The sequence below is a fragment of the Ustilaginoidea virens genome, chromosome 4, assembly GCF_000687475.1.
Source record: "Ustilaginoidea virens chromosome 4, complete sequence".
In the NCBI taxonomy this organism is placed as follows: Eukaryota; Fungi; Ascomycota; class Sordariomycetes; order Hypocreales; family Clavicipitaceae; genus Ustilaginoidea; species Ustilaginoidea virens.
This window is the reverse complement of record NC_057319.1, coordinates 4707129-4732035: the sequence shown is the minus strand read 5'-3', so window position 1 is coordinate 4732035 and position 24907 is coordinate 4707129. Positions and strand designations below refer to the sequence as shown.

Here is a 24907-nt window from a genome sequence, read left to right as displayed (position 1 = left end):
GGGGGGGCCTCGTTACCACCGGTGGCTTAATCGAGGATTGTAGGCTTTCCCATGCCTTGCGAGCACGTCGGCTGCCCGAATGACTCCATCCCCCGACGCAAAAAGACCCGTCATAATCAGATCATCAATAGCTCAGCCCGTCCCCGCATCCAAGCCACCAGCTCATCGACTTTGCCCTTTCACACCCGTGGGCAAGCAACTCGCTGCCGTCACGTCTGCCACCTCTCTCTTTTTTTCCATTCATCACGACTTGCCTCTCATCTCCCACCATGCCCCGTTACGATGCCGTGGTGATTGGCTCCGGCCAGGGCGGCACGCCGCTCAGCATGGCCTTGGCCCGGGCCCGGAAGAAGACGGCCCTCGTCGAGGACGCCCACGTTGGCGGCTGCTGCGTCAACGAGGGCTGCACGCCCACCAAGACCATGATTGCCTCCGGCCGCGTCGCCCACCTGGCACGCCGCGGGCCAGACTACGGCGTGCACGTCGGCGACGAGGCCGCCAACCGCGTCCACGTGGACATGCTCAGGTTCAGGCAGCGCAAGCGGGACATGGTCGCCAGCTTCCGAGCCGGCAGCGAGCGCAGAGTCCGCGACGCCGGCGTGCACCTCATCGCCGGATCCGCCTGCTTCCAGGGCGAAAACGTGGTCCGCGTCGCCGGCGCCGACGGCGCCGAGCCCACCACCCTCACCGCGGACCGCATCTTCATCTGCACGGGCGAGCGCCCTGCGACCCCCGAGCTGGACCGGTTCGACGCTGCGTCCTTTGCCCCGGGGACGATTCTCGACTCGACGTCGGTCCAGGAGCTGGACGTGGTGCCGTCGCACCTGGTGGTGGTGGGCGGCGGCTACATTGGGCTCGAGTTTGGCCAGCTCTTCCGCCGGCTCGGCGCCGCCGTCACCGTTGTCCAGCGCGGCGCCCAGCTCGTTCCGCGCGAGGACGCCGACGTGGCAGAGGCCGTGCGCGCCATCATGCAGCAAGACGGCGTCGAGGTCCTGCTCAACACGTTTCCCACCAGCATCGCCGCCGCCGCCGATGCCGACGACGCCCGGCCCGTTTCCGTGTCCCTCTCCGGCAGCGGCGGCGGCAAGGTCCTCGCCGCCTCGCACGTCCTCTTTGCCGCCGGGCGCGTCCCCAACACCGACGCGCTCAACCTCGGCGCCGCCGCGATCCAGACCACCCGCCGCGGCCACATTGTCGTCGACGAGCAGCTGCGCACCTCCAACCCGCGCGTCTGGGCGCTCGGCGACGTCAAGGGCCCGCCGGCCTTCACCCACGTCTCGTACGACGATTTCCGCCTCGTGCGCCACAACCTCGTCCAGCAGCGGGAGCCGCCCCTCACCACCGGGAACCGCGTCCTGCCCTACGTCGTCTACACGGATCCCCAGCTGGCCCACGTCGGCCTGCACGAGCACGAGGCCCGCGCCAAGTTTCCCGGCGCCCGCGTCCGCGTCGCCCGCATGCCCATGGCCCGCGTGGCGCGCGCGCTCGAGACGGACGAGCCGCGCGGCTTGCTCAAGGCCGTCGTCGACGAACCCTCGCAGCGCGTCCTGGGCTTCACCTGCCTGGGACTCGAGGGCGGCGAGGTCATGAGCGTGGTCCAGATGGCCATGATTGCCGGCGCCAAGTGGACCGCTCTGCGGGACGCCGTGTGGGCGCATCCTTCGCTCGCCGAGGGCTTGAACAATCTCTGGGGCGGCATGGACGACGAGGCCGGGGATTGACTGTGGGCGGCTGCACTAGACTGCCATGGTTTGAATGAATTCTGGTCCGGCTTCATGCTCGCAACTGCCATGCTCTCTCTGTTGGCAGTAATCCTGGCGACTGCTGCAGTTTGGCCTGCAGCTGGCATCCCACGTCAACGGCATCAGCTTCCACCCTGAGTAGGATGTAGCATCGTATGTTGCTCTTCACTGATGCCGCCATCATATCCGTTCTTGTGAAAAGTACTGCAGCAGTAGCTGAATGCCATTATCCGTCCCCCCGTCCCAAGCGTCTTCTTGCAATTGCAGGCAGTATGCTTTTGCCCTCCTACGTAGACCTCGCTAGATGCGTGATAGAGTCCGTCTGAGGTAGCATACTTAAGCCCTCTATTCAACCTGATGTAAAGTGTATGCGGCCGTATGGAGACCTTTAATAGTTGGCTAGTAAAGCTGGGCGAGTGCTTGGCAATGGACGCAGAGCACCTAGTTAGCCGTCGGTTGAGACTCCAAACTCCTTTGGTCGTGCCTTTTGAACACCATGCGAACTGGTATAAGCGCTTGAGAACATGAGGGCCTCGCAGTTGAGGACAGTCGTGCCAAGCTGACGTGGGATGGAATGTCGTCGCAGTTTTATGCTCCCGCTTCTCATCAAACCATTCTTTCACACCACTGCTCCAGCAGTCTCGGAGTGAGACCACGCACTCCCCAGCCAGCCTTGCAGAGTGGCGGATGGATTCACGTTGTGAGGCTGAACTGGGAGTCTGATCCGCTGCTAGCATCTCGGCCGTGGCAACTACACGTCTCTCGTGGCAGGCATCTCTACTAATCATTCGCACATAACCGTCACGGCAGGCATGAGAATCTATAGTGGCAGGCGTCTTGGTTACATCGCAAGCAATACCTTGCATCTATTGCGGAAAGGCCCTAATAACACTGTATATATTCATTAACTGCACCCGTCTCTCCCTTCAATTGTCTTTATGTCCCGCGATATAGAGCCCTTGGACACCTTCTCGCCAGCCGAGTGTAACCGCCCAACATTCAGGCATGGCTATCCTAGGCCAGAATGTGATCGATTCTCAGCGACTGCAGCATAAAGGCCCTAGTAAAATTGTATATATTCATCAACAGCACCCATCTCTCCCATCAATTGTCTTTATATCACGCGATATGGAGCCATTGAAACCTCCTCGCCAGCCGGGTGCAACCGCCCAATATTCAGGCATGGCCATCCTAGGCCAGAATGTGATCGATTCTCAGTGACTGCAGTATACTAGCCTGACGCGGATTTATAGGTCTAGGTTTTCGCATCGGGCCCGCTGGCTGCGGATTGTACGTCGAAAGGCTTCCTGGCGCCTCCTTATGGCCTCCCTATGCTTCGGCCACTCTCTCCTCTGGTATTCCTCTATCTCCTCCGGGGTTGCTATAGTGTCCCTGGGCCTGGCATGAGGTTGTTCGGCCGCGGCTGGGTCGGCGTTGGCCGGCTCGGCAGATGTGCCGGTGGCTTCTTTAGCGGGTGCATCGTCTCCGCCTCGCTGCATGATTAACGCCGTAGGAGCCGACTCATCGTGCCCACCGCCACTAGCGGGCGCTCCAGCCATGTTGTCATCGGCTGTTGCATCATGGTCGTGGCCTCCTATGGCCGGCGGCGCGGGGGGATCCGCTGCCTTCTGGGTCGCATGGCCTCCCGAGGCCTTGCCGCTTTTGATAGTAGTATAATAAATAGCATTAGGGGTTAGTAATAGTTAGTTAGACTTGTAGATAGAAGATATTGTAGATAGATAAGGCTGTAGATGGACGAGGTTGTAGATAGATGAGCTTGTAGAAGAAAGAGCTTATAGATAGAAGAGCTTATAGATGGAAGAGCCTATAGATGGAAGAAAGAGATTTTCTGCTTATTAAATGCTGCGCTTGCACAAGAGTATCATCTCAGATTCACACCGGCTGCCCATTACTTCACACCTGCACTCGGTACGTACCAAGGAGCATGATTCACTACCTTTTTATTTCATCTTTTTCTATTTTTCTATTTTTATATAGAGATTAGTTGAGCCCGCTTATTAGAGGATGTGCTTGCATAAGAGACGAACCGTTTGTCATCTCAGATTTATACCAGCTGCCTGTCATTCTTTATAGCTGCAATCAGTACGTACTGCCCGCTTATTAGAGGATGTGCTTGCATAAGAGACGAACCGTCTATCGTCTCAGATTTACACCAGCTGCCTGCCATTCTTCACAGCTGCAATCGGTACGTACTGAGGAGTATGCATTTACCATCCGTTTGGTCTATCCTTTTCTTTTTTCATCTACTTCTTCATTTATTTCCCCCCGAGGGGTTTGTCTTTATATTTAGCAGTCCTCAACACGCAAATCCTTCTGAAAATATTATCGTCATTACTACCACCACTGCCATCACTACATTTGCACACATATGCACCTTTATCGCATCATCAGACAGGTAAGTGGCCAGAACACGCCAGAGTGGCCGAAAAAATAGCTAACGCAATACATATAGATATCACAGCCGCGGCAGCCGAGCCATAATATCATACTCTAGCGACGATATATATACGCAGCATGCAAACGAATTTGCATATACAAATAGGTAAATCGCCTCAAGACAAGCGGGCCAAAGACGGCGGGCTTACGAAACAGCCAGCATAGCCTGCGTGGCGCAGTGTGGCAATGACTAGGTCTCTAGCGGGCATAATGGCTGATCGGTTTGCCACTCTTGAGCAGATGGGTATTATAATGCCGGTCGACCGGGACGACGAGCCGACGAGCCGATGCTACGCCCGGCTCTAACGGGCGAGGCTGGCGATATTATAAGAATGCTGATATACGAGTTTGGCTTCAAGGTCGAGCTGGCATACCTAGTGGCTATGCCGTCGACCGATATAACCGTCCAGGTGCTCAAGCTCCAGCTGGCTTGCCTGCTTAACGATTTACACCGAAGATTTTAAGTTAGAAGCGATATTTTTCCTTAGCTTTATTAGACATTACGATAATAAGCTGCGTGCGATGATTAGACAGGCAACCCCTGAAGAACAATTTATCTATATAGATGCGGCGATAGACTATAAGCAAGGCAGACCAATTAACGAGCAGCGCCTCCCGCGTATATAGGATGCTGCCGAGTTCCTCACATATGCCTTCTCCTACCACCAATTACCAGAATAGTAAGGCGGCCTTTTTCCTTTTCCTTTTTTTCCCCTCTAACTAACAATATCTAGGCCGTGTATAATAGTCATAGCGGCGCACAGCTGCAATCGGTACATACTAAGGAGCATGCATTTACTATCCGTTTAGTTTATCCTTTTCTTTTTCATCTACTTCTTCATTTGTTCCCCTGAGGTGGTTGTCTTTATATTCAGCAGTCCTCGATATGCAAATCCTTCTGAAAATACTATCGTCATCACCACCCCTACTATTATCACCACGTTTGCACACATATGCACCTTTACACGCAGACACAACACCTATACAATATCTCGGAGACAGTAGCAATAAAATCGCATCAGCAGACAGGTTAGTGGCCAGAACACGCCAAAGTGGCCGAAACAATAGCTAACGCAATATCTATAGATGTCACAGCCGCGACAGCCGAGCCTCATTATCACACTCCAGCGACGACGCACGTACGCACTACGCGAACGAATTTGCACATATATACAGGTGAATCGCCTCAAGACAGCGGGCTAAAAACGGCGGGCTTACGAAACAGCCAGCATAGCCAGCGTGGCGGCCGCATTAGCCGCAGCAACCGGGCTCAGAGGGCTGTAAGTCAAGATAGAACTTGGCCACCGTAAGATTCGCGCGATCACCAAGGAGAGCGGTGAGGACCCTAATGGCAACCTTATCAACTATGAGTGGCGGGATGAGGTTTCCGCATCATACACATTTAAGCTTCTTATACTCGATAAGGCGTATATTGCCTGAAACTTCCAGAAGAGCTATAATCGCTGTCTTAGTCTTATTAAGCGCGAATATGGCGTCTAGATCACCGGCATCTTGATTATATCCGGCAATAGGGATATTATCGGCTTCGCATACTTTCTCTTTGAGTATATACCGATTGATGGAGTCCAGCTTGCGGACTCTATCCTTGCTGCAATTGACCGCCAGAGCCTTACCAAGCTTTAGAGCAGTGATTACGATCCTCACTCCGAGCGATTGCCCGGCAATAGCGACACCGGGGATAGGCTAGCGGCCAAGGAGAAAGGCCGTATCGTCGGCATCCTGCATAACGACTTCCCGCTTGATGACTCCATAAAGGCGGTATTGCGACAGTATTACGACAACGGCATACGTCTGTGGCAAGTGTGACCCCACCCAGTACTTGCTATAGGCAGGATAGTTGGGTGGGAGTTTACCTTTAGTGATAGTATACCATCTGCACTAAAGAACAACTTTTGCATCTTCCGCTCAGCAAGGGCCGGAGTGGTTTTATCTTTAAACTCAGCCAGGGAGTTTGTTTTCCAGCGAGAGCAGCTCCAGGTGGCCAAATTTAGCCCAGCACCCCGTCCGGGATGTGATGATGTAAGGCGGTCCCTTCCCTGCAGTTACTACCGCGATATGCTAACAGCAGGAGGCCTGCGAGGCACAAGCGGCTGGCGAGACAAGGGCATCTGCCCTACCGCCTCCCAATAAGGGACTCGATGATGCGGCCGATGGTGCGCAAGAGGCCAAGGGCAAAGCGCCCATGTACGCCGAGTCCGGCCTGGCAACATCGCGATGGGCGCCTAAGACGCCGTCGCTTGCGGCACGCCACCATCGGATGATGGTCAATATCATCCGCGCCGACCCTGGCACGTCCGGTGCTCTGGCCCGCATCGATAGTAATGCAGGGATATCCCATCCAGTCCGTATACAAGGCCCCTAAGAAGCAGCGACAGACTGGCATAGCCAGAGGCGATATAGTGCCCCTGGACCTGGATTTCCTCTGCCACCTCGAGTCGCAAGTCGCCACCGCCCGCCCCAGGCGCGGAGAATCGCCACAATACAAGGCATCGGAGCTGTTAAATATTCATAGCAATAGACAGGTAAGTGGCCAGGACAACCCTAAAGTGGTCGAGCCGATGGCTAATGCAATGGCTGTAGAATATAATATAAAATCTGACAAACAAAGACAACCACGCATGCACTATGCAAACACAAAAATACGGATATATAAATAGAACGCCTCGAGCATTGCAGGCTTAAGAAACGACTACCATGACCAGCGCGGCGGCCGAATCAACCCCGGCAACCGGGCTCAGAGGGCTATTAGACAATGAAAGTCAGACTGCCCTATATCGCATGCACAAATACGCACGTATAAGCACGTACGCACAAACACGCACGCAAGCACACACACTTACACACAATGACTTGCGGACGGGAAATCCGGGGAAACGGTCAAGGCGGCAGAAAGGGCTAGGGCGGCCAATACGGCCATCATGGCCAGACCTTATTACTGTTATGTCTTATAATACTTTTGCCTTCTAACGGGCGTCACGTCGCCACGGCAGTCGTAGGCGATGATTCGGTCCTCTGGACCCTTGGATCCTCCCTAGCCCAAGCCCAACGCCATATAACGGCGATAGTGGCAGGGTCGAGGATATTACAATACGAGTCTATTTACTCATGACAAGATTAAAAGCCTTTGGCAAGTAAAATTCACACCAAATGCACTACGCACCCGCATATAAATAAGCACATACACATATACACAGCACACACATACACACACACATACAGACACGATGACTTGCGGACGGGAAATCTATGGAAACGGCCAAGGCGGCCAAGGCGGCAGAGAGAACATCAGCAAGTTTCCTTATCTTCCCTTAGCCGGTGTCCTTTTCAGTCAAATAGGCGGAGCAACTCTTTTTTAATCCTTTCGTCTATTAGGGGGGATTTGGCATTCTTTTGTTTTCCCTGCTGTTATGTCCTCGAGGTCTGCGGTTGCTGCCCTTACTGACCCTAATAGAGCCGGTATGCTTTCCCTATTTGTTGCTGGAGTGGATGGCCCTGTTTTTATTTCCTTCTTGGGTTGTAGCGTAATCGGGGCCGACTCTGGCAATTGTTGACAACCCGCTGGCTACAGGCGCCTTAACCCAGTAGGCTATAGAAGAGACAGTCAGCGATCGTGTCCATATTACTGTCACCCTGTTAGCACCATTGCCTTTCAACTGGTATAAGACAATCACTTAGCATTGAGCGGGCCAAGAGGGTCACAAACAAACGCATGTATATACACTTAAAACACAATGCCTCGCGGACAGCAAGTTTGGGGAAATGGCCAGGCCGAATTATCCAGGAAACCAGTGCCGTAGACTGGCGAACGGGGACATTTGGATGAGGCGGTGTCTTTTAGAGCCATTTGGCGAATTTTAAAAATAAGCCCACGAAAGTTGCTGACAATAAACTATAAGTCGCCAGGCGTGACCGTACGCAGACTCGACAACTGCTCTATGCGTCGGCTTATGGAACCCATTGTTAGAGAACTCTGGGAACCGCTATTTCTTCCAATAATCGAGGTGCTGGTGAGACGCGAGCTGCTTATCTCCCAAGTCTAATTTCAACTTCAACGCCATAGCATACGCTATTCGGATTTCAATGTTTGCCCCTGCTAATGCCAAGTCGTGGCTGGAGTCTGGACAGGTCCTGGGGGTCGAGGTTGACTTTGTCAACTAACATGTAATTAAACCAATGTTATATTCCGTTCTGCAAGGCCAGTTGATGTTGGATGTGACTCTGGATCGGAGGCAATACGAGCTCCGTGCTTGCCGTCTCCCGTTGCTTGGACAATTTAAAGTTTGGATCACGGTTACAATACAATCTCTTGGGCCACCTAGAAACAGATACCAGCGCCGACACCATACTTCTGCCACTACAGTAGAGCTGGATACCCGCAATGCTACTATGGGATGCAAGCGGGAGGGGAGACAGGTCTAAAGTTAATATATTCTCTACCTGATAAATATGCCACCACGCCTCGGCGTCTTCCTCTTCTTCATTTGGGCATGGCCCTCCCACGCGGTATTCCACTTACGACCGAAAATGGCCTTGGGCGGCCGCGGTTGCCTTGGCGGTCCAGGTGGCAATAGCCTCCTTCTGGGCATCGTCGCCTATACGCAGCCATACCTTGCCGACGAGGCCGATGCGATCGTTGGCCTCCTGGAGCGTCCTCGTGCCCCTAAGAGCCCATCCGCGGAGAAGCGCACCGGCATCCTCGACTGTAGCGCCCTGCCGGAGGATCTGCTCAATCTCCTTGGCGGCCTCGTCGCGGGCCTTGATATGCTTTTGCATATGGCTCTCGGCTTTCGCCGCATTATCCCCCAAAGAACCAAAGGCCCTTTGCAGACGGGCGTGGGGGTTGTTCGGCGAGATGGCCAGACCCTGGGCCATTCGCGTGAGGCTCCTGCCGCAGAGCCAGTCATCTAGAGGCTCAATCCTCACGTTAAAGGCCTCTGTGGCCCAGTCCCTTACGCCGTTCCAGGCGTCGTGGAGTGCATCCTGGTTGCGCCGGTTGCGCGCATCTACCGGCATGCCCCCGCCCTGGGCAAAGCCAACAACCAACTTGTTGCCCGGCTTCTCTCCCTCGCCTTGGGTAGGCTCCTCCTCTACCAAGGCAATGACCACGTTTGGGTCGAGGGCGTTGTTGGCCCTGGTGAGCCTGGCCCCTCGCTCGCCGAGCACGAAGCGGCCGACGTCGATGCAGGCCGGCAGCAAGAGCTCAAACGGCCCGACGACCGGCGCTGCCCACGGACCCGAGCCAGGGTAAAATTGCTCCCACAGCGCCTGGCGGGTCTCGCGGTCGGGCGTCTTGGGCGGCAGCACCTCTGTGCTGTCGGCGGGATGTAATCCCGATGCCCGCGATGGGCCTGCCGGGCCTGCAGGGCCTGCAGGGGATGGCCCAGCCGTCGAATCGCCCGCCGATGCGGCGGGAGCCGCAAGCGACGGCGTCTTGGGCGCCCATCGCGATGTTGCCAGGCCGGACTCGGCGTACATGGGCGCTTTGCCCTTGGCCTCTTGCGCAACGTCGGCCGCATCGTCGCGCCCCTTATTGGGAGGCGGCAGGGCAGATGCCCTTGTCTCGCCAACCGCCTGCGCCTCGCCGGCCTCTTGCGCGGCATTGCCCTCTTGCGCGGCATTGCCCTCTTGCGCGGCATTGCCCTCTTGCGCGGCCCTGCCCTCTTGCGCGGCCTTGGCCTGTTGCGCGGCCTTGGCTTCTCGGGCCTGCTTCTTCAGAGCAGCGATCCGCTCCCTCTTAACCGGCAGCCAAGGGAGTTCCGAAATATGCTCGTCGAGGTACCGAGCATATGTATCGGACCGAGGGCCGATCTTGTTGTCCACCCGGCCTAGCAGGTGAACAAATGGGCAGAGCGGCCGCCGACTCTCTGGCCTCTCTATGACTGCAATCTGTTAGCCTTTATTTCTTTCCTAGTAGACGGCATCAACTTACAGCAGAAAGTCCAAAAGGCCACATCGACATGCAGCTCAAAGCTGGCATGCGAGTATGTTACTCGCTGCGTCTCCGCGAGGCCCTCGCATATTTCTTGGACCGCAGAACTGCGAATCCTATCGACCTGGCTTTGGGATTTGCCAGTCAGGTACATTACGAAGGCCTCTATATGGCTCCTTCGATCGCGGTTCTCCAGCCAAGCAGACATGTCCGCGTATATGTCCAGGTCTATCTGGAATCGCCTGGTCGGGTGGCCCTCTGGCCTGCACTGGCGCCAGGAGACGCCTTTGATGGTAACGGGATCGAGCACGTTAGACATTTTGCCTCTGCTGATGCTATTGCTGTTGCTGATGCTGATGCTGATGCTTGTGCTGGTGCTTATGCTGATGCTGATACTGTTGCTGATGCTGAAGCTGATGCTGGTGCTGGTGCTGGTGCTAGATGTTGACGGTGATTTCCAAGAAACAGGGAGAACAAGGGACACCACGGGATTTCACCAGCCATTCACTTTTGCAATAGATACCCCACTCACCGCAGATTTCACTTCCGGCTCACTTTTACAAAAGACGCACATAGCAAAAGCAGTGACTGTCACTACTACGAAAAGAACAAATCATTGACATGTCCAACCCTCCTATTCCCTGCGTAGAAAGTACAACAAGTCTGCCCAGCTAGGACTTGGCGTAACGAATCCTGATTAGACGACCAACTTTCTCTTGCAATGTATTGGTAAAGCGTGTTCTAGCATGACGTTATACTCCTAGCGAATCCTCTGTCTACGTCCTGTAAACACGTGGATAGTATAAGGCTGCCGCGGCTGGGATCGACCTTCTCTCGCAACGCCTCGAGCGTATTTTTTGCATAGTATGAGAAGAAACAATCCTAGCAAATCCTTTGTCTAGAGTATCCCCAACGCCGGCACTATGTGTCGCCTATACCTCGCCCTCGCGGGAGAAGTGGCTCGCGTCTTCTCGAGGTCCGCGATCGGCCATCACCTTGACTGCGCTCGTCTTATTCCGCAGGTGGCTCGCTCGTTGAGCCCTGTGAGGTAGGCTGGTTATCACGCCTTGAAGAATACGACAAGGGGCAAGGGGGGGGTTCTAGGTCTCTTAGATCCGCCTCTGCCTTCCGTAGCTTAAATTCCACATCAAAAGACCCTGCGGGCACCTCGGGATACGGAGTTGCTGGCCAGTCCTCTACCTGACACCGTCTGTACACAAGCATGTACCGGGCAAGGTGGCCGTCTCCCAGTCGCCAGACATGATTGAAGTAGCTGCGGGCTGGATTCTTCGTAGGACCGGCATTAGGCGCGTACATGCGCAGCTGGTCCGGTTGGGAGGCGATAAGGCGGACGACAGCCACCAGAAAGTACGCGATGTCCCCCCGATACAGGTGAGGGAGGCCGAGGGCTCTGACGCCATCTATGGCCGCTTCCGGATGTTGCAGGGGAGCGTGGAAGCGGGTTAGGCTGCTAAACGGCAGCTTCACGCTTGGGTTTGGGGTGTATAGAACCCTCAATACCCCGGGTGCTTCAGTCACCCAGAACTCCTCCGAGCCGTCTTGGAGCGTTCGAACGCCAAGCTGCCAGTCTATAAAGGCCTGCAAGGACAGATTGTCCCCGTCTGCGCAGTTGAAATGGAGCAGGCTTCGGCGGCCGGCCTCCTCCCTATCCAGCTGAGGCTTCACATGCCACCTAACGGCACCTGCGTCCCGTCCGATCACGGTACGGAACAGGGCCCAGCCCGGCCGTGACCACAAAGTCCTATTCATCAGCCCGCTTGTGCAGAGGCTGATAAAGTCGCACGACTCGCGCCCGATACCAACCTCTTGGAGGGCCGCGTAGACCTGCCTCTTTGCGGCGACGGCAGCGTCTTTTTGGCTATTGCGGCCATCGTAGCCATCGTCGCCATTGGAATCCTCTCCGGCTGAGAAATTCAGCCACGCATATCGCAGGATGGGATTGCAGGCCTCCTCGGCCGCGTCGTAGGCGTTGCCGCCGTAGTCCAGCAACTGTGACCGGAGGTGTCTAATAAGCTGCGTCAGGCAGTCCAGGCTCTCCTTTCGGCCATTGAATTCCTCGAGCAAGTAGCCCATTGGGCAGTCAGACTCCAGATGCCTGGCAATCGCCATCCGGGCCCGCTCGACGCTAAGCGAGTCTCTCATATCTTGCGTGTGGAAAGACATTTCCGTATTCGGAGCAAGATCTTGTCGGTATTGTTATGTTGATGCAAGGTTGCTATCGAGGTTGGTGCCAAACAACGGCTCTGGCTCTGTTTATTTTTCAGTGTATGGCGATGGCAATGAAAGCTGTCACAATGTGAGCTTGGCTGCAGTCCGTATAAAAGAGGCTGGCGATGCAGATGTGAGCAGCAAATGGCTTACTGCAATATTTGGAAACTCGAGTACCGTACTAGAACCAGTAAAGCTAAGCATGTATTCGCTGCCTATGGTGTGTGATTCGAAAGCTGCAAACTCTTTGTTTGCACCTCGCTATCCTATGAATCCAGGTGTCAACTTTCTGCGGGCTGGGCTGTCGGGTGTTGATTGCTGAGGAGCGCTGACCAGCCGGCAACTTACTCGTGCAGCTGTGAGTCGGCATATGCTTTGTTTTGATATTTTCAATACCTTCACCTTACTCGTGCAGCTGTGAGTCGGCATATGCTTTGCTTGTATATTTCAATACCTTCACCTTGCTACCGTTTTAACAACCACCACCACCACCACTATTGCCATCACCACTTTCACCATCGCTACTATTACCATCACCACTATTACCACAATCACCGCCACCAGAAACAATATCAATAACAACAGTGGCAACATGTCTGCAAGCGAAGCGCGGGCGTCATCGGATAACGTTCGGGAAAGACCGACCGCGTCGAGCAAGGTCTGCAAGGCCATTACTAGCCATATCGACCGTATAGTCGACAAGAGGGTGAAGGAATCGGCACGTTTCTTCTCCCGCGAAAAAACGATCCAGAAGAATGATACAGGGGCCATCGAGCGGTTGGCCCCTCAAGCCATTATCACTGATGGCTGGACGGCAGAGGACGAGGAATGGCTCCAGAACCTATGGGGCACATCCATACTCAAGGCTGAGTTGGAGAAGAAGCCGCCCGTCTATCTGACCACTATATGGAAGGCCACGACGGCGCTTATGGGGTGCTCCCCGTGCGCCATTATATCCCCGAAACATAGCATTCAATGGCAACCGGCCCTTAATAGCGAAGGGGAGCGCGTCGTCGACGACGATAACGATAACGACAGTGCCATCTGCATCGAGGGATTCTCCCTCTGGTCAAGGTCTTTCTTCGACCGGCTAAAGACGCTGGTCTGTCACCCCATATGGCGAAGGGATGCCACAGTCTTGGCCACGGCCATCCAGGTGGCCGTCGTATGCAGCATGGACTATCGTGGCCAATGGATGATGGCCTTTAAAGGGACCAACCCCGAGATGCAGGCCATCGGGGCCAAGATGGCAGTCGGGACCGCTGCGTCTAACCAGTCTGTGCGCGAGGCCCTTCAGCAGCAGCGACAGACGGGCATCGCCAGAGGCGAAACGGTGTCCATGGAGCTGGATTTTCTCTGTCACCTCGCGTCGCAAGTCGCCGGGGTTAGCTCTAGTCGCGGTCAACGAGAGGGCGCAGTAATGCTGCCCGTCACGTCAGTGGACTTGCAGGCCGTCATCGATGCCATTGATGGCTTCTGCCCTAGCGGGATCCCCATGTTTATAGACACTCTTATAGCGAGGGAGATTGCCGATGGCGTCATCTCGAACAAGTCCTTCCCTGCGGCCAAGGAAGTACCCCAGCTGCACGAAAGGGCGATTCTGCACGAGTTCCGCATGTACTTTCGCAGAGAGCCCGAGGCGACGGGAGAGCCCGATGCGACGAGAGAGCCTAATGCGACGAGAGAGCCCGATGCGACGAGAGGCCTATCGAGATCAGCGAGCTTGCCTATCAGGGCTGGGACGGCACCTGCTGGCACAAAAAGGGATAAGCCTCTCTATAGCATCGAGGAGGACGAAGCCTCGAGGGGCAGAAAACGTGCGCGTCATCAAGAAATCAACGAGAGTGGGGATGAGGATAATAGCCGGGATGAGGGAGATTTGCCCGATGTATCGGGCAACCAGGACGGGGATAAGGAAAACTTGCCCGGAGGGGATAACGCACCAGCCGGTGCCGGCAGGGCGCGCAGCCGCTATAGCAACGACCTAGGCCACGGCGGTTCGCTTTCTCCATCGCCACACATGCCAGGCCGGCATGGCGACGCGTCTAATATGCAAGGAGAGGACGACGTCGGCGCAAAGTCGGGCGAGGCCGTATCGGGCCAAGAATATAGCGATGACGCACGCATGGAAGAAGCCGTCGGCGCGTCTAACGTGGAGGCGGCTGGTACTGAGCCCGTCCCACCAGGCCAGGGGCATGGCGGCGATGACGATGTGCCTATGAATGAAGCCGCCGACACGTCTGTCCAGTCGGCCATCGCCGGGCCCGCTAACGCCGATGGACCTATAGCCTCTGCAGAGGAGTTACGGGAACATGAAAGAAAGGAATGGCCAAAACAGAACAAGGCTATTTTAGATTACGCGGATGAATATGAAGACATGCTTACTTGTCTGCAATTTCAATGTACTCACTAGATAGCGAATAAGCGACCCAATTGGGCACATTGCGACGGATGTGCTGCGTAACCGCTGCATACAATGTGGCCACTTTTGCCCCTTTGCCCCTATGCCCGGTAGGGCACGCGGGCAGCCCGGCCCGACCGCGCCGACACACGTGACTACAGCGCGCGCACAAAAGAGGCCATATCGTGTAATTCCTCTCTTTTACCTCTTTCCTATTATCTTAGATAGTCATAAGTAAAGCAATAGAATCCGTTGCTCCGCGACTACCCAGTATATTATACCACGCGCGCGACCCTACGTATAACTAGGTACCCCTTAATGTAAAACCAATAGGAATCATCAGACAGTCGGTTAGTCAGCAAGTCATAACTAGTAGATTATTTACTACTTTTTATTAATAAATAGCCGATTTTTCCATGGTACATTTTTTACTAGATTTTACTAGCAAAAAGTGGATTTTTCCATTGTACGTTTTTTACTAGATTTTACTAGCAAAAAGTGGATTTTTCCAGGGTATATTTTTTCCCTAGATTTTACTAGCAAAAAGTGGATTTTTCCACTGTGCGATTTTTACTAGATTTTGCTAGCAAAAAGTGGATTTTTCTACAGTGCGATTTTTTACTAGATTTTGCTAGCAAAAAGTGGATTTTTCCAGGCTTGGATTTTTTACTAGATTTTACTAGTAAAAAGTGGATTTTTCTAGGCTTGGATTTTTTACTAGATTTTACTAGCAAAAAGTGGATTTTCCAGGCTTGGATTTTTTACTAGATTTTACTAGCAAATAGCCGATTTTTCTAAGCTTGGATTTTTTACTAGATTTTACTAGTAAAAGCCGATTTTTCCAGGTGAGATTTTTTACTAGATTTTCCTAGTAAAAAGCCGATTTTTCCCAGGTGAGATTTTTTACTAGATTTTCCTAGTACAAAGCCGATTTTTCCAAGTGAGATTTTTTACTAGATTTTGCTAGTAAAAAGCCGATTTTTCCCAGGTTAGATTTTTTACTACTTTTTACTAGTAAAAAGTGGATTTTTCCCGGGTAAGATTTTTTACTATTTTTTACTAGTAAAAAGCCGATTTTTCCCAAGTCGGGTTTTTTACTACTTTTTGCTAGTAAAAAGTGGATTTTTCCCGGGTATATTTTTTACTAGATTTTATTAGTAAAAAGTGGATTTTTCCAGGGTGAGATTTTTTACTACTTTTTACTAGTAAAAAGTGGATTTTTCCAGGGTACGTTTTTTACTAGATTTTACTAGTAAAAAGTGGATTTTTCCAGGGTCGGATTTTTTACTAGATTTTACTAGCAAAAAGTGGATTTTTCCCGGATCGGATTTTTTACTAGATTTTACTAAGAAAAGGTGGATTTTTCCAGGGTCGGATTTTTTACTAGATTTTACTAGTAAATAGTGGATTTTTCTAGGGTTGGATTTTTTACTAGATTTTACTAAGAAAAGGTGGATTTTTTAAGGGTTAGATTTTTTACTACTTTTTACTAAAAATTCCAGCCTAAAAAAATCGACTTTTTACTAGTAAAATCTAGTATAAAATCCGACCCTGGAAAAATCTACTTTTTCCTAGTAAAATCTAGTAAAAAACGTACCCTGGAAAAATCCACTTTTTGCTAATAAAATCTAGTAAAAAATCCGATCCAGGAAAAATCCACTTTTTACTAGTAAAAAGTAGTAAAAAATCCGACCCTGGAAAAATCCGCTTTTTGCTAGTAAAAAGTAGTAAAAAATCTACCCTGGAAAAATCGGCTTTTTGCTAGTAAAATCTAGTAAAAAATCCGACCCTGGAAAAATCCACTTTTTGCTAATAAAATCTAGTAAAAAACGGACCCTGGAAAAATCGGCTTTTTGCTAGTAAAATCTAATAAAAAATCCGACCCTGGAAAAATCGGCTTTTTGCTAATAAAAAGTAGTAAAAAATCTGACCCTGGAAAAATCGGCCTTTTGCTAGTAAAAAGTAGTAAAAAATCCAGCCTGGAAAAATCCACTATTTACTAGTAAAATCTAGTTAAAAATCCGACCCTAGAAAAATCCACTTTTTGCTAGTAAAAAGTAGTAAAAAATCCGACCCTGGAAAAATCGGCCTTTTGCTAGTAAAAAGTAGTAAAAAATCTGACCCTGGAAAAATCGGCCTTTTGCTAGTAAAAAGTAGTAAAAAATCCAGCCTGGAAAAATCCACTATTTACTAGTAAAATCTAGTAAAAAATCCGACCCTAGAAAAATCGACTTTTTGCTAGTAAAATCTAGTAAAAAATATAGCCTGGAAAAATCGACTTTTTACTAGTAAAATCTAGTAAAAAATCTAGGCTGGAAAAATCCACTTTTTACTAGTAAAATCTAGTAAAAAATCCAGCCTGGAAAAATCCACTATTTACTAGTAAAATCTAGTAAAAAACGTACCCTGGAAAAATCGGCTTTTTACTAGTAAAATCTAGTTAAAAATCCGACCCTAGAAAAATCGACTTTTTGCTAGTAAAAAGTAGTAAAAAATCCGACCCTGGAAAAATCGGCCTTTTACTAGTAAAAAGTAGTAAAAAATCCGACCCTGGAAAAATCGACTTTTTGCTAGTAAAATCTAATAAAAAATCCAGCCTGGAAAAATCGACTTTTTGCTAGTAAAATCTAGTAAAAAACGCACCCTAGAAAAATCGACTTTTTACTAGTAAAATCTAGTAAAAAATCCGACCCTGGAAAAATCGACTTTTTGCTAGTAAATTCTAGTAAAAAACGCACCCTAGAAAAATCGGCTTTTTACTAGTAAAATCTAGTAAAAAATCTAGGCTGGAAAAAATCTGCTTTTTATTAGTAAAATCTAGTAAAAAATCTAACCCTAGAAAATCCACTATTTGCTAGTAAAATCTAGTAAAAAACGCACCCTGGAAAAATCGACTTTTTGCTAGTAAAATCTAGTAAAAAATCCGACCTAGAAAATTCGACTTTTTACTAGTAAAATCTAATAAAAAATCCAGCCTAGAATTAAAGTATCGCCGCTAAAGGGGATAAACTTTCGCGATTTCGCCCGCACCCAGGTAGCGGCATAAAACCGCCTCTAAAATCAATTCTAATATTCCTAATCGCTTTTTCTCGTCTATTTACCCCCCTTACCTATAGCGTATCGCATCTAGGGAGTAGGCGCGGTAGGCGCGGACGAAGTAATAGATATCGACGGAGGGAATAAGGGCGGTATAGCATATAGCCGCTATAACCCTAACACTACGATCGCGAATAGCATATAGTACAACCAGCCTAAGACCGAACCTATCTAAAGGCGGAAGCGACTAATAGCCGATATTATTATAGATTTCATAAAAGAGCTTTAGGATTATATTCCCCTAGCGGTATTAGGAAGAGTGCGAGAAGCTATAAACTTTATAGTAAAGACTGCCCGGTAAGAGGCCGACCTAGGTAATATCTATACCCCTATTAGAACCCTTATATAGACGATCGAGACCGTAGTTAATAAAGCCATATAGAATCTCCTAAAACTTATTGCAGCCCCTACTATGTGGGCATCTATCGCTATACGAGGACTTATAGCCGCTATACTACCCTAATATAGCCTAGCTCCCCTTATAGTACCCCCCTATATCTACCGTAAAGTCCTTATTAAAGGAAATACTATTAGCGAAATCCTCTAGAACTATACCCTAATTAAAATCGTTAATATAATTAATAGGGCTACTACTAAGGGAGTAGCGGTTACGGCCTATAGGCTTTATAGTGGCGATACGATTATTACCTTTAAAAAAGAAAAAGCGAAATATACTATAGATACGACCTAGGTATACCCCGCCTTTAGCTAGAAGGCGGAACCTAACCGATACTTATTTAGTATTATCGTTAAAAGCTTTCTAATCTATTATACTGTAAATATTGCGATAAAGGATATCCGGTTGAACCTAACTAAGGCTAATAGAGAGGGCTTTACTAGGGTCTCCCTTTATTACCTTAGGGGGACTATAACGCGAGTGCCCCTAATTATAGGGGTAGACTCTATCGACCTTATAAATAAGCTTTATAAAGCCGGTATTATATATGTTAAAATCCTATAGTAGCCTACTAGGCTGCTGGCCTTATGCCCTACTGGCCTACTAACCTTCTGGCCCTTATACCGCCTCTTGGACTTATGATAGTATTTCCTTAGGCCTTTGCCTTTTACCTTAAGGATTTTCAGTGGATTATTTACTGTATATCAAGTAAGGTAGGCCTTGTTGAAAAGGTGTGGCATTGCTAAATTAGCGTGGTTGCCTACTAGCGTGGTGGCGGCCTACTAGCGTGGTGTGGCATTGCTAAATTAGCGTGGTGGCCTACTAGCGTGGTGGCTAGTCCACTAGTGTGGTGGTTAGTCACTAGCGTGGTGGCTAGTTACTAGTGCGGTGACTAATTACTAGTGCGGTGGTTAGGGTGGTTGGAAAGGTCGGATATAGCGGGGTTGCTGACGTATCATAGCGAGCATTACGGGGAGCCCTCTTACTGGCTTCCCTGGATGCCTGGGCCCACCCCTCCTTCGTGTATATATAGGATAGCTTTCCCCCTTCTTTCTAGATAGTAGAAGGGTAGCACAATCGAGTCTGTTAATGCACTACATGCCTCTTAACTTCCACCTTCCCTGCGTTTCTGGTTATCTTATATTTGCCTTGCCTTTACACTTGCCCTGCTTTATAGCACTTGTATAGTCTTAGGACTTGGTGAAAAATCTAGTATTTATACTAAGATTAGTTCACAGGTCGCAGACAGTCTTGTGCCATCTAGCTAGCTAGTAATGCTTTGCTTTATAGTGACCTTTAGAATTGCAATATATCTAATTAGAAGCTATATACTTAATAAAAGTAGAAGACTATATAGAGCGGTTCTAATAGTATTAATAATGCTTTTATAGCTTTCCTAAGGAGATTATTAGCGATTAAGGTTTAGATTAGGTAGGCTAATTTTAGTCTATACTATATAAATTAGCCGGGACTAAGCAACTTCTTTTAATAGCATACTACCCCTAAACTAATAGTAGTATAAAGCGAATAAACTAAAAGGTATAGGCAGTCCTCTATATTATAATTTCCTTTAATTAGTACGATTGGCTATACTATCTCGCGGCATATTAATTCGCATTAAATAACTAGATATTATCTATTACTAGGTTTAGCCTAAACTAGCTATTTAATAGGTTCGATATTCTGATTATCGCCCTACCTCTAGAGGTAACCCTAAGCTTAACTACCCTAAAGGGGTATATAGCTCTCTTTCTTAATAACTTTAAAAAGGGATAAGAATTAGCCTAAGCTATTATCGCCTTCGCATAATAATAATAGTAAAATACTACTAACTATTTATAATATCCGGCCAAATGCTTTTAGGTTAGCGACTAAATATAGTTAAACCTCTAGAATATTAAAACGAACTACCTATATAAGAAGCTCGATTAGGTCTCTATTAAATATACTATTATTGCTATCTTATTACTACTTAATATCTAGCTCGATATCCTATAAGGTATTTATCTGGTTTTTTATATTAACCTAATTAAATAAGCTGCTTTTAATCTATTACTTAGTTAGGTAATAACCGATATATAACTTAGGCCCCTATTTATCCTCCCCTAAGACTCTATAAACCTATATAAGGAGTATAAAGTTAAAGAGATATTTGCAGTAAAGAATATATAAGGCTAAGGATAGAAATGCAATATATTTATAAAATAGAAAAGGTATAATTTACTAATATAGGAACCCCTAGAAAACTTTAAGGATACTACTATACGGGAAATATTTAAGGCTAAATAGGGGGATATTAGGACTTATAATAGGCCTAGCTAGGTCTTAAAACGGGGTCTATTAGACTAGTAAATAATGCTAAATACCTATTACTATAAGGAAAAAAAAAATAAAATAATAAAAATATATAAAAAAAAAAATATATATATATAATAAACCGGACCGGAGGCCAATATAGGATTACCCTTAATACGCCTTATCCTAGGGCCACTCTTCCCCTCTTTAAGCCTCCTCTTATTCCTATAGCAGTATATAGGCCGGTAGCGGTAAAGGTCCTTATAGGGTAGGATACATATATAGGCTATATATTAGACGGGGATAATTCCCTATATATCTACGATATAACAGAGTCTATAGGCTACTATAAGGCGAATATAGTAGGGGCATATTAGGAGACGATAAGATCCCTTAACGAGATAAGGCTAGATAATACGGTATCTATAGTAGCAGCTGCGATAAAAATAGTAAGGGTATAGGGGGCTATAGAGCGGGGTCTATCTGCTATTATAGTAGTTGCATTAGATACCTTTATATTAGCGGCAGTAGAGCCTCTATATAGTATTAGCCGCTTTAGTCGTACGATAGTTCCCCCCTTATATAATACGCAGGGAGGGCGGGCCGAGATAGGGGCGGGGGCAATTAGGGATATTAAGCTTTAACCTAATACTGCTCTATCTTAATATAATATTCCTAGGCTTCTATTTATATCTCCTTTATAATATTTAGTATAGGTGCGAGATCTATAATAGACCTAGCCTAGCGCCGGGAGGGCATTAATACTATAGATATAGCAGAAGCTATACTAGAGGCATCTTTTAGCCTAAATGCCAAATATAGGGCGCAGGGGGCCACCTACTCGGCAGTAAAAGCACGATACTATTAATTATTTAAAGCCCGAAACTCAGAGGTTAAAATAGCGGTATGCGCCTTTTATATATCCATCTTAAGATACCTAGGCTCTATAATAGCCCTCCCTTCCTTTACTGCCTTAATCTAGCTGCATAAGATATATTATAGTATAAAGTTCCACGCGAGATATTAATTAAGCTATACATAAGATATATAAGAATTAGTATAGCTTTTATACCCTTTTACTCTTCTATAACGCTTATAGATAGATAGCTCTCCGGTCGATTATATATGCTTAGTATATCTATCGCATAGGAACTCTTTATCTTTTATATACTAATACTCTTTATCTAAAGAGTTCCCCTTTAGGAGATAATCGCTAGTAGTATAGTATAGCTTCTAAGGATAAGTAGGACTTAATCCCCCTCTAATAGGGGTATTATTAATAGTAGATAAGGATATATTTAGGTTCTAAATAAGGTTAGTATAAGACGCTCGCGATATAGATAGGGATTTAAGACCTACTAATAGGCTTTACAAAGGGTTTAAATAGGTCTCGCTATAAGAGGAATTAGCAGCTAACTACTATAGAGATAGAATTCGGTAAGGATACTAATGCGATTAGGGCGGCAATAATACTTTAACCGATTAGCATATATTATAGGTTTAAAGTAGGATAAATTTACGACGATAGGGACCTTTAATACTTTTTAATAGCCTTAATAGGAAGAAGGGAGGAAGGAAAAAAGCCCCTAATAAAAAATAATAAAGACTATAGGGAGATTTCTAGCTGGCAGCTAGCGAAAAATTTTTTATAATATTCCTAGCTGTATTAGTTAACCTTTAGCTAGTAGCGCGACGATAAACTTCTATACGCTTCTACTATATTACTTTTAATTAATAATTATACGATTCCTTTCGATTATATAGCTATATCTGCTATACTTACAGCCGAATCCTTCCTATACCTAGCAATTAGCCTATATACGGATTTAAGGATATCGCGGCATAGTAATTAGTGATATAATTAGTCCCTAGCGGAAGACCGATTAATATCAGAAGGCGATTTTCCGATTTTAAAGTAGAGGAGGGGAGTATATTATAGGCTTAAGCTATGCCCACGCTATAATATGGCTAGGACTTAGGCTATGCCCGCGATTAGCCTAGGGAGTATCGGTATAGGGTTATAAGGCCTTACTAAGGACTCGGCTTATATTACGTATAGGCATAAATAGACTCCTTAGAGGCCCCTATTCGGGTTCTCTCTCTTTCCTCCTTAGTCTATTTAATATATATATTTGATGCCTATTCGCAGTAGCCCTAGGGCCAGTCCTTTACAAAAATATCGATTTTTCTAGGTTGGATTTTTTACTAGATTTTATTAGTAAAAAGTCGATTTTTCCAGGGTGCGTTTTTTACTAGATTTGACTAGTAAAAAGTGGCTTTTTCTAAGGTGCGTTTTTTACTACTTTTTACTAGCAAAAAGCCGATTTTTCTAGGGTCGGATTTTTTACTAGATTTTACTAGCAAGAAGTCGATTTTTCTAGAGTGCGTTTTTTTACTAGATTTTATTAGTAAAAAGTGGATTTTTCTAAAGTTGGATTTTTTACTAGATTTTACTAGTAAAAAGCCGATTTTTCCAGCCTAGATTTTTTACTAGATTTTACTAGTAAAATATCGATTTTTCCAGGTCGGATTTTTTACTAGATTTTATTAGTAAAAAGTCGATTTTTCCAGGGTGCGTTTTTTACTAGATTTTAATAGTAAAAAGTCGATTTTTCCAGAGTATATTTTTTACTAGATTTTACTAGTAAAAAGCCGATTTTTCTAGAGTCCGTTTTTTACTAGATTTTACTAGCAAAAAGCCGATTTTTCCAGCCTAGATTTTTTACTAGATTTTACTAGTAAAATGTCGATTTTTCCAGGTCGGATTTTTTACTAGATTTTACTAGCAAATAGTGGATTTTTCCAGGGTCGGATTTTTTAATAGATTTTACTAGCAAAAAGCGGATTTTTCCAGGCTACGTTTTTTACTAGATTTTACTAGTAAAAATCGGATTTTTCCAGGCTATATTTTTTACTAAATTTTACTAGCAAAAAGCCGATTTTTCTAAGGTCGGGTTTTTTACTAGATTTTACTAGCAAAAAGTCGATTTTTCTAGGGTGCATTTTTTACTAGATTTTACTAGTAAAAAGTGGATTTTTCCAGGCTATATTTTTTACTAAATTTTACTAGCAAAAAGCCGATTTTTCTAAGGTCGGGTTTTTTACTAGATTTTACTAGCAAAAAGTCGATTTTTCTAGGGTGCATTTTTTACTAGATTTTACTAGTAAAAAGTGGATTTTTCCAGGCTATATTTTTTACTAAATTTTACTAGCAAAAAGTCGATTTTTCCAGGGTGCGTTTTTTACTAGATTTTACTAATAAAAAGCCGATTTTTCCAGGGTGCGTTTTTTACTAGATTTTACTAGTAAAAAGTGGATTTTTCCAGGGTGCATTTTTTACTAGATTTTACTAGCAAAAAGTCGATTTTTCTAGGGTGCGTTTTTTACTAGATTTTATTAGCACATAGTGGATTTTTCTAGGGTCGGATTTTTTACTAGATTTTACTAGCAAAAAGCGGATTTTTCTAGGCTATGTTTTTTACTAGATTTTACTAGTAAAAATCGGATTTTTCTAGGCTATATTTTTTACTAAATTTTACTAGTAAAAAGCCGATTTTTCCAAAGTCGGGTTTTTTACTAGATTTTACTAGCAAAAAGTCGATTTTTCTAGAGTATATTTTTTACTAGATTTTATAAGCAAAAAGTGGATTTTTCCAGGGTTGGATTTTTTACTAGATTATACTAGTAAAAAGTACATTTTTCCAGGGTGCGTTTTTTTACTAGATTTTACTAGTAAAAAGTGGATTTTTCCAGGGTATATTTTTTACTAGTAAAATCTAGTAAAAAACGGACTCTGGAAAAATCGGCTTTTTACTAGTAAAATTTAGTAAAAAATCTAGGCTGGAAAAATCGATATTTTACTAGTAAAATCTAGTAAAAAATCTAGGCTGGAAAAATCGGCTTTTTGCTAGTAAAATCTAGTAAAAAATCCGACTTTAGAAAAATCCACTTTTTACTAGTAAAATCTAGTAAAAAAACGCACCCTAGAAAAATCGACTTTTTGCTAGTAAAATCTAGTAAAAAATCCGACCCTGGAAAAATCGGCTTTTTGCTAGTAAAAAGTAGTAAAAAACGCACCCTGGAAAAATCGACTTTTTGCTAGTAAAATCTAGTAAAAAACGCACCCTAGAAAAATCGACTTTTTGCTAGTAAAATCTAGTAAAAAATATAGCCTGGAAAAATCGACTTTTTGCTAGTAAAATCTAGTAAAAAATATAGCCTGGAAAAATCGACTTTTTGCTAGTAAAATCTAGTAAAAAATATAGCCTGGAAAAATCGACTTTTTGCTAGTAAAATCTAGTAAAAAATATAGCCTGGAAAAATCGACTTTTTGCTAGTAA

At 46.7% G+C, this 24907-nt stretch overlaps 5 protein-coding genes across 5 annotated transcripts; 4 read left to right on the top strand and 1 right to left on the bottom strand.

The window, feature by feature from the left end:
• Positions 1–269: 269 nt before the first annotated feature.
• On the top strand, positions 270–1721 carry UV8b_05745 (uncharacterized protein; the record flags this gene model as incomplete). The annotated part of the gene is made up of 1 exon (XM_043143242.1): positions 270–1721. One exon carries the CDS (start codon positions 270–272, stop codon positions 1719–1721), a length of 1452 nt encoding a protein of 483 aa, XP_042999175.1.
• A 3431-nt stretch (positions 1722–5152) lies between these two features.
• UV8b_05744 (uncharacterized protein) lies at positions 5153–6026 on the top strand (the record flags this gene model as incomplete). Its single annotated transcript, XM_043143241.1, has 3 exons — positions 5153–5228; positions 5286–5479; positions 5844–6026. 3 exons carry the CDS (start codon positions 5153–5155, stop codon positions 6024–6026), a joined length of 453 nt encoding a protein of 150 aa, XP_042999174.1.
• A 515-nt stretch (positions 6027–6541) lies between these two features.
• UV8b_05743 (uncharacterized protein) lies at positions 6542–6812 on the top strand (the record flags this gene model as incomplete). The annotated part of the gene is made up of 2 exons (XM_043143240.1): positions 6542–6742; positions 6801–6812. The coding sequence occupies 2 exons, from the start codon at positions 6542–6544 to the stop codon at positions 6810–6812; spliced, it is 213 nt and encodes a 70-aa protein (XP_042999173.1).
• Positions 6813–8732: 1920 nt separating this feature from the next.
• Positions 8733–12333, bottom strand: UV8b_05742 (uncharacterized protein; the record flags this gene model as incomplete). Its single annotated transcript, XM_043143239.1, has 3 exons — positions 8733–10099; positions 10150–10586; positions 11378–12333. The coding sequence occupies 3 exons, from the start codon at positions 12331–12333 to the stop codon at positions 8733–8735; spliced, it is 2760 nt and encodes a 919-aa protein (XP_042999172.1).
• Positions 12334–12970: 637 nt separating this feature from the next.
• On the top strand, positions 12971–14791 carry UV8b_05741 (uncharacterized protein; the record flags this gene model as incomplete). The annotated part of the gene is made up of 1 exon (XM_043143238.1): positions 12971–14791. The coding sequence occupies one exon, from the start codon at positions 12971–12973 to the stop codon at positions 14789–14791; it is 1821 nt and encodes a 606-aa protein (XP_042999171.1).
• Positions 14792–24907: the final 10116 nt, after the last annotated feature.